Source organism: Coenobita brevimanus, chromosome 108, assembly GCF_032717465.1.
Source record: "Coenobita brevimanus isolate Jiangsu-jjx chromosome 108, ASM3271746v2, whole genome shotgun sequence".
Classification (NCBI taxonomy): domain Eukaryota; kingdom Metazoa; phylum Arthropoda; class Malacostraca; order Decapoda; family Coenobitidae; genus Coenobita; species Coenobita brevimanus.
Window position 1 is genome coordinate 11,068,105 of NC_137061.1, and position 13,843 is coordinate 11,081,947.

Consider the following 13,843-nt stretch of genomic DNA (forward strand, 5'->3'; position numbering starts at 1 on the left):
CATGGTGGAATGAAGAGATGAGACAGGCTGTGGCACAAAAGAAGTAGTGCGTGGATGAGAAACGGGGATGGAAGAAGTTGAGAGACGGAGAGAGAGTTATATGTAGAGAGGAAGAGAGAGGTGAAAAGATTAGTAAGAGAGAATAAGAACAGAGTGGATGAGGAATTTGGAAAGAGTTTGAGTGTAAAATGGAGGGAATGTAAGAAAATGTTCTGGAAAGAGGTAGAGTTAGACAGGGTGCTGAAGAAGTTAGTTGGAGAGTGAAAGATAAAAATGGTAGATTACTAGTAGAGAAGGAAGAAAAAGTGAACAGATGGAAAGAACACGTTAAAAAATTGTCGAACATAGAGAATGAAATTAAAGCAAGTAGAAGTGGCTGGGGAATGACTGGGAGACGGAGGGATGTGAAAATAATAATAATAATAATCTGACCTTTTGTTTCTCAAAAGTACCAGTTCTTCCTTTGGGAATTCACTAGCACTCGACACACATACATTATTTTTACAATTACAAGAGTTGTGACATTTCTTGTATATAATACAAGCTGCATCATATATGTATGAAATTGGCAGTAATTAGACCCTATAATCATCTGTCATAGTACCTCTCTCCAGGTCATAGCATTTTGAAAGAAGAAAGGCTTTCAGCTGTCCCTTAAAGGATACAGCAGAAGAGAGTTGTCTTATGGACGATGGCAATCTGTTATATGATCTAGGGGCTCTATACACAAAAGAACGATCAGAGAAAGATGACTGGTGAATGGCTCCTGGCTTATCAAGACGCAAGGAATCATCTTCACTGCGTAACATCACACCCGGGCATGCTGATGGGAGTTTTAACAATTCATCAAGATACTTTGGTTCACCAAACTTAAGAACCTTGAATGCAGTAAGACACAGTTTAAATTCAGTTCTAGCCTACTCGTAACCAATGCAGCTCAGTCAGAAACGAGGTAGTTGAGGTTCTCGGGGGAGACCAAAGATAAGCCGTGCTGCCCTGTTCAACACAGACTGAACTTTTGTTAGTATATTATTTGGAAGTCCAACCCACAGTGAATTACAATGATCAACACGCGACAAGACCACTGCATGGACCAGTGTTAAGAGGCACCGTTTATTTAGGAATTTTCTCAGAGAGTATGGATTTCTGATATGCAAATTACACCCTCTGACAACCTGATTAATATGTTCTTTGTAATTTAACTTTGAATTAAAATAAACACCCAAATTTTGAACAGAACTGACTGAATGAAGCTGTGACATGCCAGTGTTCAAAGCCAGGGCATTATCAGTGTCATCACCCCTTCTGTTTCCTCTGATGATGATGATCTCAGTTTTACCATCATTCAGCTTAAATTTCCTCTTAACCATCCAAATCTTAATATCAGACATTAGAGACTCAAGCTTTGTCTTAGTATTGTTGATATCTGACATCTTAACATAGAGCAGGGTGTCATCAGCATAAAAATGATAGGACACGTCGTGAGCATCAAGTAGAGATGATAAACTGCTTGTGTAGATAGTAAATAGAAGAAAGAAATCATTAGGATGGAAGTTGTGGAAGCAATGAAGAAAGTTATAATGGGGAAAGTCTCAAGAATTGATGGAGTATGTGGTGAAATGCTGAAGCATGGGGGAGAGATAGTAGTAGAATGGATGTGGAAGATAAGCAGATTGGCATGGGAGGAAGGTAGAATCCCAGAGGATTGGAAGGCAGGTATAATTATTCCTTTGCACAAAGGAAAAAGGGAAAAAGAAGTGTGTGGTAATCATAGGGGTATTTGTCTTCTTAGTGTAATGGGAAAAGTACCGTATTTCGTGGCATGTTAGACGCTGCAGTTTGAAAGACGCACCCTAATTCTGGAAGGGAAGCTCTGAGGAAAAAAGTATGGCTTGACTAAGACTACAGAAAGGTTGCTTGATATGAGTATTTTTCACTGAAATACACACTCACCTTTCAGAACCTCTGTTCAGTACTGTATATCTGTCTTTGGTTTCTTTATTTTTATGTAAAAGAAGGTTACAAGACATGAAAACAAACAACCCCTTACGTAATGTTACTTCATTCCATGACACTATCTTAACACATTAGAGTCTCTCTTCAGTACTGTATATATATGTTTGGTGTCTTTTTTTTTTTTTTTAAATCTAAAAGAAGGGTACAAGACAAGAAAACAAACAAACAACCCCTTCCTTATAAAATGTTATCCATACCACGACGCCATCTTAACACTACCGGTTTGTTTATGAAATATGAAGTATCCAATTCCTGTAGTAAAGTAATTTGAGACGTGATGTTCATCTCTATTAAAGTTCACTACATACGTATCAGTATATAGAGATAAATATTATTTTTCGTGAAGTGAACTTAAAAAAACAAAACTCAATAAAACCAGTTCTTTCGTTCACGTAAGAAAATACAAAGGGCATTAAATGAAGGAATACACTATATCTCCAAAACAAATGCCTGCATGTCTTCAAATGCCTGCATGTGTGAACTTTAGAATCAAACAACACAACCATGTTTTCAAAAATCATTTACAAGGAATGTTTACACCTTTTTATGTACCCTAAAAGTACCAGAAGCCATCCTCAGTTCAGTTCAGTTGAATGGCGGAAGTCTTGCCTTGGTATCGGCACTTCCTGATGCAGTCCTTTGGCTTGTCACGCAGTGTAGAGTCACCCACAGGGAGAAGGAAGAGGAAAGAATGAAGGAAAGAAAGACAGAAGAGGATGGAAGGGAAGATATATTTATCTATCTATTCCCTTCCAGAATTAGGGTGCGTCTTTCAAACTGCAGCGTCTAACATGCCACGAAATACGGCACTTTTCCCATTACACTAAGAAGACAAATGCCCCTATGATTACCACACACTTCTTTTTCCCTTTTTCCTTTGTGCAAAGGAATAATTATACCTGCCTTCCAATCCTCCGGGATTCTACCTTCCTCCCATGCCAATCTGCTTATCTTCCACATCCATTCTACTACTATCTCTCCCCTATGCTTCAGCATTTCACCACATACTCCATCAATTCTTGGGACTTTCCCCATTATAACTTTCTTCATTGCTTCCACAACTTCCATCCTAATGATTTCTTTCTTCTATTTACTATCTACACAAGCAGTTTATCATCTCTACTTGATGCTCACGACGTGTCCTATCATTTTTATGCTGATGATATATTTATACTGTATATATATACATATATATATATACAGTAATCCCTCCACTTTCTGATGTAATAGAACCAAAAGCATGTCCAGAAAGTGGTCCCCTCCGGAAAGTGGGCCCTAGCCTCCTGGACTTGTACTTATGGACCTTAACCTACCCTGACTCAGAAAAACACCTATACAACTCCCTACTGGACATGCATAGCAACTATTTAAGACCCAAATCACACCAATAAGGGACATAAAAGACTGAAATAAATGCAAAAGAACCAGAGAATGAGGTTTTAGGGGTGAGTTTATGCAATGTTAAACATTCTGGGTACTTACAACAAGTCCCTGGCTCCTGGACTGCTACCTAAGGACCCTAACCCAGCCTAACTTTGAAAGCCACCTAAATAACTCCCTACTGGCCGTGCATAGCACATATTTAAACCTATTTAAGACCCTATTCACACCAATAATGGACATAAAGCATGAAATAAATGAAAAGGAACCAAAGAATGAGGAATTAGAAGTGGTTGTACCTCAGCCAGGGTACTTATAGCATGTCAGTGGCTGCCTTCTCTGGCTTTGGCAGTGGTGAAAATGCTCTTGAAGCACATACAGTAATCCAGTGTTGTGCTGCACTTACAGTAATTCTTTGCATTGTGAGTTATAATTGTTTAACACTGCACAAAGTTAACTGCACCACACCAGTTTCAACTGCCAGTTTCAACCGCCAGTGTGCACTCCACAGTTAATCCTTTGCACTCAAAACTCTAATTTCTTAGCACTGCACAACACTGTAAATTCCCGTGTGGTCTAGTGGCGAGGTATTGCAGTTTATTCACTGTTTTTCACAAAAAACAAGCACATGTGGCTGCTGTTACGATAAGCATCTGCTCTTGATTGGAGTTAGGATGTGACTGTTGATGATGGGGTAACAGAGTTGCCAGATCGCAATGGCCACATTACGTGGAAATTCACGTAATCACTCTTCTTATAATTAACAGCATGTTGATTATTTTCATGCTATATAGGCTACCAGATTAATCGGAGAGCAAACAATCCACCATCTCCATCCTGTGTATCCTCACACACGTGAAAAATCCGTTTGGTATTCCATTATTCTGATTCATTACCAAGCAAATTTTTCATTACCAAATTGGCCCACATTTGGTAATGAAAAATACAAAATGGCAACCTGACGGGGGAGGGGGAAGGGGGGAGGAAGGAAGGGGTGAAGGGTCCATGGTGTAACAGCTGTTCGGTGCCACGCAGCAATTTCAAATTACGGGTGGGAAAAAATTTGGATTTTGGGGGGATTTTTTTCTTCTTTTGGCCATTTTTGGGTTCCAAAGGTCCAGGCGCACAATGTCTGGTAAGTGAGGTGTCCGGAAAGTGGGCGTCCGGAAAGTACAGGAATTACTGTATATATATATATATATATATACTGTATATATATATATATATATATATATATACAGTATATATATATATATATATATATATATATATATATATATATACAGTATATATATATATATATATATATATATATATATATATATATATATATATACAGGTAACTCGCACGGAACACGATCTCACGGAACGCGCTCGCAATTATACACGGTAAGGGCTGGGATACATATAAGACAACGTAAGATTAAAAAACCATTATGAAAACTACAAATTAACGCAGGAGAGGCCTTTGAAAGATCAAATCCTCGAACGTCACCGCAGCGCGCGGTTTGTTTTGATTACGTGACGATCTAGGCGGGAAATTATTCAGTGAGTGAGACATTCCCGAGTACAGTAGCACAGTATTTGTAAGTTAAATATTTACAGTACTGTACTGTTCTGGTAAGTTTATGTGCAACTTAAAGTACTATTAAATAACGTTAAAGCAAGAAATAAAGTCTTATAACCAGTTTACCTGATAGGCGTCAGAATATTGCCTTTTTTATTTGTTCGTTTTTTCCACAGTGCTGTTCAGTATTTGTAAGTTAAATATTTACTGTTCTCGTATGTACTGTACTTGTAAGCACTTAAATAAAGTTAAAGCATTAAATAAAGCCTTGTAACCAGATAACCCGAATTATATGATTACCCATGATCGGCGTCGGAATATTGCCTTTTTTGTTTGTTCGTTAAACTCTTACTGTACTGCTTTTCTACAGTACTGTTTTGTAAGTTAAATATTTACTGTTCTAGTATGTACTTGTAGGCAATTAAAGCATTAAATAAAGCCTTGTAACCAGTTAACCTCGTTTATATGATTACCCATGATCGGCGTCGGAATATTGCCTTTTTTTTTGTTTGTTCGTTAAAGACTTATAATAAGAGAAAAATACATTTTTGTCTTGGTATCTTTACCTATTTGCTCAGGTTTGCTGTAATGGTTTGCAACTTGTAGAAAACTGTGAAAACTTTCGGGAAGTGAACGAAAATCTGGGACATGACCTTGACTTCATCGTCTCATGTACCATCTGTCAGTTCACCACCGGCTATCGGGATGAGTGGATGTACGATTTTTTCGCTCGTGGCCATGCCTAACCACACATAGTTACACCCATTATCTCGACCCAGACAGAAAATACAACCTTTTTCCTCCCTTGCAAAACACAAACAACCACCCTGTTAACGAGACAGCAATATATATTGCGAAAATAACAAGGTAAAATGATAAATGAACGTAAAATGATTGAGAAAGATGAACATGTTATGACGGAAGAAATACGTTTTCCCTGTCTGTAAACGTATTTATTTCTGCTTTGTATCTGTATTCGTAATAATTAGACTTATTGTTAGTTCTGAAACTGCATTACGATTCTATTTTTAGCCATTCTCGTGGTGTGGGAGCTGGAAGTTGTGACACAACTTCCTTATTGCTAATTGGACTGACCCTCCACTTTATTCTCCCGTGGCGGAGTCTAGCCTTGGAGGACGTGCAGTTTTCTCATTTAGGACTGAAAATTCAACTCTTTCGCTCCCTTTTCCAAGCATGGGCACAACGATAACGTAAAAAATAACTCGAAATTACCATAAACATATATCAAAAAGGTGAAAATGTATTCATAACTTTTTTTTTTTCCAGCCATTCCTAACAGATTATGTACTGAAATCATTCGATATCACAGTACTGCATTTCTAAGTTAAATATGTACTGTTCTGGTATGTACTTGTAAGTTAAAACACTGGTACCAGTTAACCTAATTTATTACCTATGATCGGCGTCGGAATGTTTCCTTGTGTTTACGTACAGTATTTGTGTGTTGAAGTTTTGCTCAGGAGTACTGTATTTGTGAGTTATAACATTAAATAAACCTTCTAACCACTTAAAGTGCTTTCTAGTTACAGATAACAGCAAAACAACACATTTGGGGGGTCTAGGGAGCAAAATACGGAGTAGTTTAAATATACGCGATTTCGCACCTAACACGGCACGGTAGGAACGAAACCCTCGTGTTCCGTGCGAGTTACCTGTATATATATATATATATATATATATATATATATATATATATGTATATGTATACAGTATATATATATATATATATATATATATATATATATATATATATATTTACAGCAAGCTCACCCCCAACGCGTGGGTTTCGTTCCTAACGTGGCACGTTCGGCGCGAAACCGTGTAAGTTTTAACTACTCCTTATTTTGCTCCTTAGATCTCCTAAACGTGGTCTTTTGCTGTTATCGCCATTGGTAATCAATATGAAGCACTTTAAGTGGTTAGAAGGTTTATTTATTGTTATAACTTACAAATACAGTACTGCACATCAAAACTTCAATATACAAATACCTAAACACAAGGCAACATTCCGATGCCGAAACCAGTCGGCTTCGGAATGTTGTCTCTTGTTTACGTATTTGTCGAAGTTTTGCTGTGCAGTACTGTATTTGTAAGTTATAACATTAAATAAACCTTCTAACCAATTAAAGTGCTTCATATTGATTACCAATGGCAGATAACAGCAAAATACCACGTTTAGGGAGTCTATGGAGCAAAATGGTTTCTGGACTATTCGCTGTCAAGCCAGTTCGCCGTCACAACAATAACAAGACAACATAGACTTAGATGGATCCCCCTGAAATATAGTTATTAAAATATTGATAAATTAATATTAAGTATATTTATAAAAGTATTGATTAATTAATATATTTATAGAATGACGGGGAATCATACAGGGTGCGAATTGTCCTGATGGGGAATCGTTCATGTTTTGACGGGGAATTGACATGATGGCGAATTGTCTTGGAACCTACCGATTGTGTATAATCTATAACTGGTTACAAGGCTTTATTAAATGCTTTAACTTCTTTAAGTGCTTTAACTTACAAGTGCATACCAGAATAGTAAATATTTAACTTACAAATACAGTACTGTGGAAAAGTAGTACAGCAAATATTTAACAAACAAATAAAAAAGGTAATATTCTGACGCCTAACAGAAAACTGGTTATAAGACTTTATTTCTTGCTTGAACGTTATTTAATAATACTTTAACTTGCACATAAACTCACCAGAACAGTACTATAAATATTTACAAATACAGCACTGAGGAAAAGCAGTACAGTGAATCACATCACGTGATCAAAACAAACCGTGCATGCTGAGCTGATGTTCGAGGATTTGGCCTATCAAAGGCCTCTCTTGCATAAATATATAGTTTTCGGAATGGTTCATTAATCTTATGTTATCTTATACATATCCCAGCACTAACCATGTATAATTGCGAGCGTGTTCAGCGAGAACGTGTTCTGGGCGAGTTTACTGTATCTATCTATCTATATATATATATATATATATATATACTGTATACATACATATATGTATATATATATATATATATATATATATATATATATATACAGTAATCACTCTAATATCCGGACGCCCAATATCCGAACATCCCCACTATCCGGACATAAGAATGTTTCATACTGTACTTTTTTCCATGCTATACTTACCTCATTTTACTCTTTAATGTCCTTTATTGGTGTGAATAGGGTGTTAGGAGCTAGGCATGTGCAGTAGGAAGGTGTTTTTCTGAGTTAGGCTAGGTTAGGGTCCATAAGTACCAGTCCAGGAGCCAGTCACCAGAATGTTTATTATTGTATGAACCTACTTCTAAACCCTCATTTTATGCTTCTTTTGCATTTATTTCAGTCATTTATGTGCCTTATTGGTGTGATTTGGGTCTTAAATAGGTGCTATGCATGTCCAGAGGGAGTTGTATAGGTGTTTCTCTGAGTTAGGGTCCATAAGTAGAAGTCCATAAGCTGGGGCCCAATATCCGGACAGAACCAATATCCGGACCTACCTATGGCTCTATTACGTCGGATATTGGAGTGATTACTGTATATATATATATATATATATATATATATATATATACTGTATACATACATATATGTATATATTTATGTGTATATATATATATATATATATATATATATATATATATATATATATATATATATATATATACATATACACATATATATATGTGTGTGTTTAGTTGTAAGTAAAAGATGGAAGAAGGACATAAGAGAGTATGGATCAGTTGGGTCAAGGATTGTGTGGGTAAGATTGAAAGTTGGAATACAAATGTGGGCGATTATGTGCGTGTATGCGCCGATGCATGATCATGCAATCAGAATGAGAGAAGAGTTCTAGACAAATGTGGAAGTGTGGATGGAAAAGTTTGGAAGTAATGAGAGAGTGTTTTTGATCGGTGATATGAATGGTAAAGTAGGGAATGTGAAGATGGATGAAATAGTTGATGAGGGGTGTGTGCCTGCTGAGATAGATGAGAATGGCAATGCATTAGTGGACATTTGTGCTGGGAGGGGGTTGGTGATAGCCAATACCCTCTTCAGGCACAAAATGATCCACAGGTATACATGGCAAGTGATGAGAAGGGTTGATGGTGAACTGAATGAAAGGAAGGCAGTGATTGATTATGTGTATGTGAATGAAAGGATGTGAAGATGTGTAATGGATGCAAGAGCTTGTAGAGGTTGGGGGAGTGGGCTTTCTGACCACTAATTGGTGGTGGCCAGAATCAAGATCCAAATAAGATGGAGAAATAGAAGAAGGAAGAACAGGAAGAAGGAGTATTTGCAAGGAGTGTGGAAAGGTTACAAGAGGATGAGAAAAAGGCAGAATATAAGAGAGAAGTGGAGGAGTGATTGAGCAGATATGAATTGGAGCAGATGGGGGACGTGGAAGGTGTGTGTAGGATATTGACAGAAGAAATATGGGCAGCATGTGATGTGGTGTGTGGGATGAAGAGAAGACGGAGAGGGGTGCAAGGAACAGCGTGGTGGAATGAAGAGGTGAGACAGGCTGTGGCACAAAAGAAGAATGCATACGATGAATGGATGAGAAATAGGGGCGTGGAAGAAGTAGAGAGGCGAAAAGAGAGTTATATGTAGAAAGGAAGAGAGAGGTGAAAAGATTAGTAAGAGAGAGTAAGAAGAGAGTGGATGAGGAATTTGAAAGGAATTTGAGTGTAAAGTGGAGGGACTGTAAGAAAATGTTCTGGAAAGTGGTGAAGAGAGTAAGACTGGGTGGAAGTGAAGTTAGCAGGGGAATGAAAGATAAAAATGATAGATTACTAGTGGAGAAGGGAGAAAAAGTGAGCAGATGGAGAGAACACTTTGAGGAATTGTTGAACATAGAGGATGGAAGTAATGCTAGTATAAGTGGCTGGGGAATGGCTGGGAGAAGGAGGGAGATGAGAAGACAGGAAGAAATCAGTAGGATAGAAGTTGTGAAAGCAATGAAGAAAGTTAAATTGGGGAAAGCCCCAGGAATTGATGGAGTGTGGTGAAATGCTGAAGCATGGGGGAGAGATAGTAGTAGAATGGATGTGGAAGATGTACAGTTGGCCTGGGAGGAAGGTAGAGTCCCGGAGGATTGGAAGTCAGGTATAATTATTCCTTTGTACAAAGGAAAAGGGGAAAAAGAAGTGTGTGGTAATCACAGGAGCATTTGTCTTCTTAGTATAATAGGAAAAGTGTTATGGTAGGATACTTATTGACAGAGTTAGAGAAAGAACAGAGGAATTAGTTGGAGAAGAACAGGGAGACGTTAGGAAGGGCAGAGGTTGTGTAGATCAGATATTCATTCTTAGATCTTTAGTGGAAAAGTTTCTAGAGAAGGGAAAGAAGTTGTATGTGGCTTTCATGGATTTGGAGAAAGCATATGACAGGGTGGATAGACAAGGATTGTGGAAATTATTAAGAATATATGGAGTAGATGGGAAGTTGTTGAATGCTGTGAAGAGTATGTATGATGGTGCTAAGGCTGGAGTGTGTGTGGATGGTGAACTGAGTGAATTTTTCTCTTTGAAGGTTGGGTTGAAACAGGGATGTGTCTGTCTCCATGGTTGTTCAATCTGTACATGGATGGGGTAATAAAAGAGGTACAAGGTAGGGCAATGGATGTTGGAGTGGCCCTTGTGCGATAGGGTAGTGTTTGGAATCTCCCTGTACTGTTGTTTGCAGATGATACTGTGTTGTTGAGTGAAGACGAAGGGGAGCTGCAAAGCTTGGTGGATGAGTTTGGGAGAGTGTGTAAGAAACGGAATCTAAAGGTGAATGTAGGGAAGAGTAAAGTGGTGGTCTTTGAGAGAGGTGAAGTCAGTGAATGTACAGCGAGGTTGGATGGTGAGGAATTGGAAAATGTGAGTACCGGTACGTTTAAGTACTTGGGTAGTGTGATGAGTAAGGATGGAGGTTTTGAGGGTGAAGTGCTTGAAAGGGTACAGCAGGGAAGAAAGGTTGCTGGTTCCTTGAAAGCAGTGATAAGAAACAGGGAAGTGAGCATGGAAGTGAAAAAGTTACTACATGACAGTATTGTGATACCAAGTCTAACATATGGAAGTGAAGCTTGGACGTTGTTGGAAGGACACAAGTCAAGAGTGAGAGCAGTGGAAATGAGTTATTTAAAAGGAGCCTGTGGAGTCACATGGAGAGACAGGCTGACAAATGAGGATATAAAGGAGCTTTGTGGTGTGGATGTGGATGTAATAGGAAGCGTTAGGAGGAATACACTGAGGTAGTTTGGCCATGTAGAGAGGATGGAGGGTGAAGAGTGATGAAGAGAGTGTATGTGAGTGAGGTGGAGGGGGGGAGAGGGAGGAGGAGGCCGAGGATGAGATGAAGGGATGGGGTGGAGAGGTATATGAGAGAGGGGGGTGTGAGTTGGGAGCAGGGCAGTGAAATGGCGGGGGACAGGGCGACGTGGAGACGATTTGTTTGTGGCCACCCTGAACGGGATTGAGGCATCTGGCAATAGATAGATAGATATATGAGATCGAGTCATAGGAGCCTGTGAGTGTTAAGGTAATAAAAACTTTAATTTGGGTTTCTCTTCCCATAGATTCTGCTGTTGGTGTACCTGGTTCCTGTCTTTGCAAGACTAGCAGGGTTTCCAGTCACGGAACTACACCTCACCCACAACTTTGCCTCGTGCTTTGTCATATTCCTCACAGTCCAGTACATATTCCTCTGTGTGCCCCATGTCTTCAAGTTCCTGAAGCATGTGTATGGCGCTTTGGCTGAGATGCTGGAACTCTACGGGCCTCACGGTGTGCTGATTACTCTCTGGGGCCGATTGTTTGTACCAGTGCAGCTGCTGATATTCTGGTTAATGCTGTTCACAACTCAGCTCTATAACCACTACCTGCCAACACATCATACAGCCATTGCCACCAAGCCATCACCTTTGTCCACACCCCCTGGCAGTGTGGCAGGGGTTGTTGCAGGGGCAATGGCTGGGGCAGTAGCAGGGGGCTCCAGCACAACATCAAGCATTGTTACATCATCACCCAGTGAGATGTGGTACCTGGTGATAGTCCAGAGTGCAGCAGAGGTGTGCTACACTCCCCTTATGCTGGCTGGCACCTGTGTGGCTGTATCTTATGCATCAAGAGTTATCCTGGCTATAACTCGGGCATATGCCGCTGGACCTGGTGCTTCTCCTCTCTCAGATGACCTGGTGCACTCTGGGTGGACAGAGGGTGTTACTGTGGCTCTCTTGGCTGTCCAGACATCACTGCTCACTATGGCCATGCCTGAGCGACTGGCGGTGCTTTCTATCATCTTACTTATTGTAGTATCGTCACTAGTGCAAAGCATGTATGAAATTGTTGAACCTATAGTACAGGCACTGAGTGCACAAGGCGTTGCTTCTCTCTCACGGCACTTCCGAGCTGTATCAGCGTGTCTCCTCCTGCTGACACTTCCTTTGTATGTGGTATACATGTTCACATTGATATTTGATCAGGACTTTTTCTGGGTTCTTCTTGTTGTGTCCACCAGCATCATGACATCAGTACAGGTGTTGGGTCTGTTGGTCACATATGTCCTGCTTACCTGGGATGCTGTGTGTGCTCAGCCATGGCCAGCTTTGGATGACTTGGTTTATTACACTAAAGCCACAACAAATGTCTTTGAGTTCATAGTAGCAGTGTTTGTTGTTGGAGCTGGAGCAAAAGAATCAATAACTGGGCAGTGGTCTTGGATAAATGCAGTTGTTTTACTCATTCATTGCTATTTCAATGTCTGGAAGCGTCTCCAGCAGGGATGGAAAAGCTTTTTATTAAGATTAGAAGCTGCAAAAAAGATATCTGCTTTACCCGAAGCCACTGAGGAAGAATTACAAACTCACAATGATGTGTGTGCAATTTGTTACTCTGAAATGACTTCAGCACGGACTACTCATTGCAACCATATGTTTCATGGGCCTTGTCTTCGGAAGTGGCTGTATGTACAGGACAAATGCCCAATGTGTCATGCACCCATCACTCTGGAGACCAAGGGTGAGAAGCCAGTTGAAGAGCCTTCACAAGAACCAGAGCAACAACAGCCAGAGGATATTGAGCAAGAAGTTGGCGCTAATATTCCTCTACCTGATGATGGGGAAAATGATGTATTAAACCTTCTTATGTAATCCATGTTATTTAACTAAAATTCAGCTACCAATACTCATGTTATTTAGTTCACTCATAATTTGACATCTTGTTCACATTGTTAACTGACAACTCATAAAGCAATTGTACCTTTCAATATTGTACAGTACAGGTATGTACAGTACATGCATGTGTATATAGAGATATCATTTATTCTCAGTTTCTGCTCTGCATCTGCTACCTTTTTTTTTTTTTTTTTTTTTTTTTTTTTTTTTTTTAATGTAGGCTGTCTGCCTTTCCCATTATTTTTTACCATATCACTTTTCATATATTTTCGTCATTAAATTTTTTTTTTTTTTTTTTTTTTTTTTTTTTTTTTTTTTTAATACATATCACTGTGTCCATATTGTCTTGTATCTCATGCCACATTTTCTAATTTTATCTTGCATCACACCATTGATTCCATTTTTCACATGTCCTAATATTTTCATTCCATCTGTGCACATAAATTCAGCTTTGTGTGTGTGTGTGTGTGAGAGAGAGAGAGTGAACTTTTCAGTTTAGAGTCATTCATAGTTTTCACTACACAGAATGGAATGTCAGATAGCACACTGCCTATTAGTTTCAACTTAGTAACCTAGTTAGTTGTTCTTTTTGTGTAAGATGATGTCATAATTTGACATTTGTTTTACTGATCTTGCCATTTAGTGATGAGATTAATAGTTACACTTTAGCACTGTGGCCGTATTA

At 39.0% G+C, this 13,843-nt stretch overlaps 1 protein-coding gene across 1 annotated transcript in view; it reads left to right on the plus strand.

Moving 5' to 3' along the window:
* Positions 1 to 13,228, plus strand: part of LOC145416882 (RING finger protein 145-like) — a 150,607-nt gene extending 137,379 nt beyond the window's left edge. Inside the window, exon 5 of the mRNA XM_080285748.1 lies at positions 11,563 to 13,228. Coding sequence (XP_080141874.1) covers positions 11,563 to 13,134 — 1,572 coding nt within the window. The 3' untranslated portion in view covers positions 13,135 to 13,228. The remainder of the gene's footprint in view (positions 1 to 11,562) is intronic.
* Positions 13,229 to 13,843: the final 615 nt, after the last annotated feature.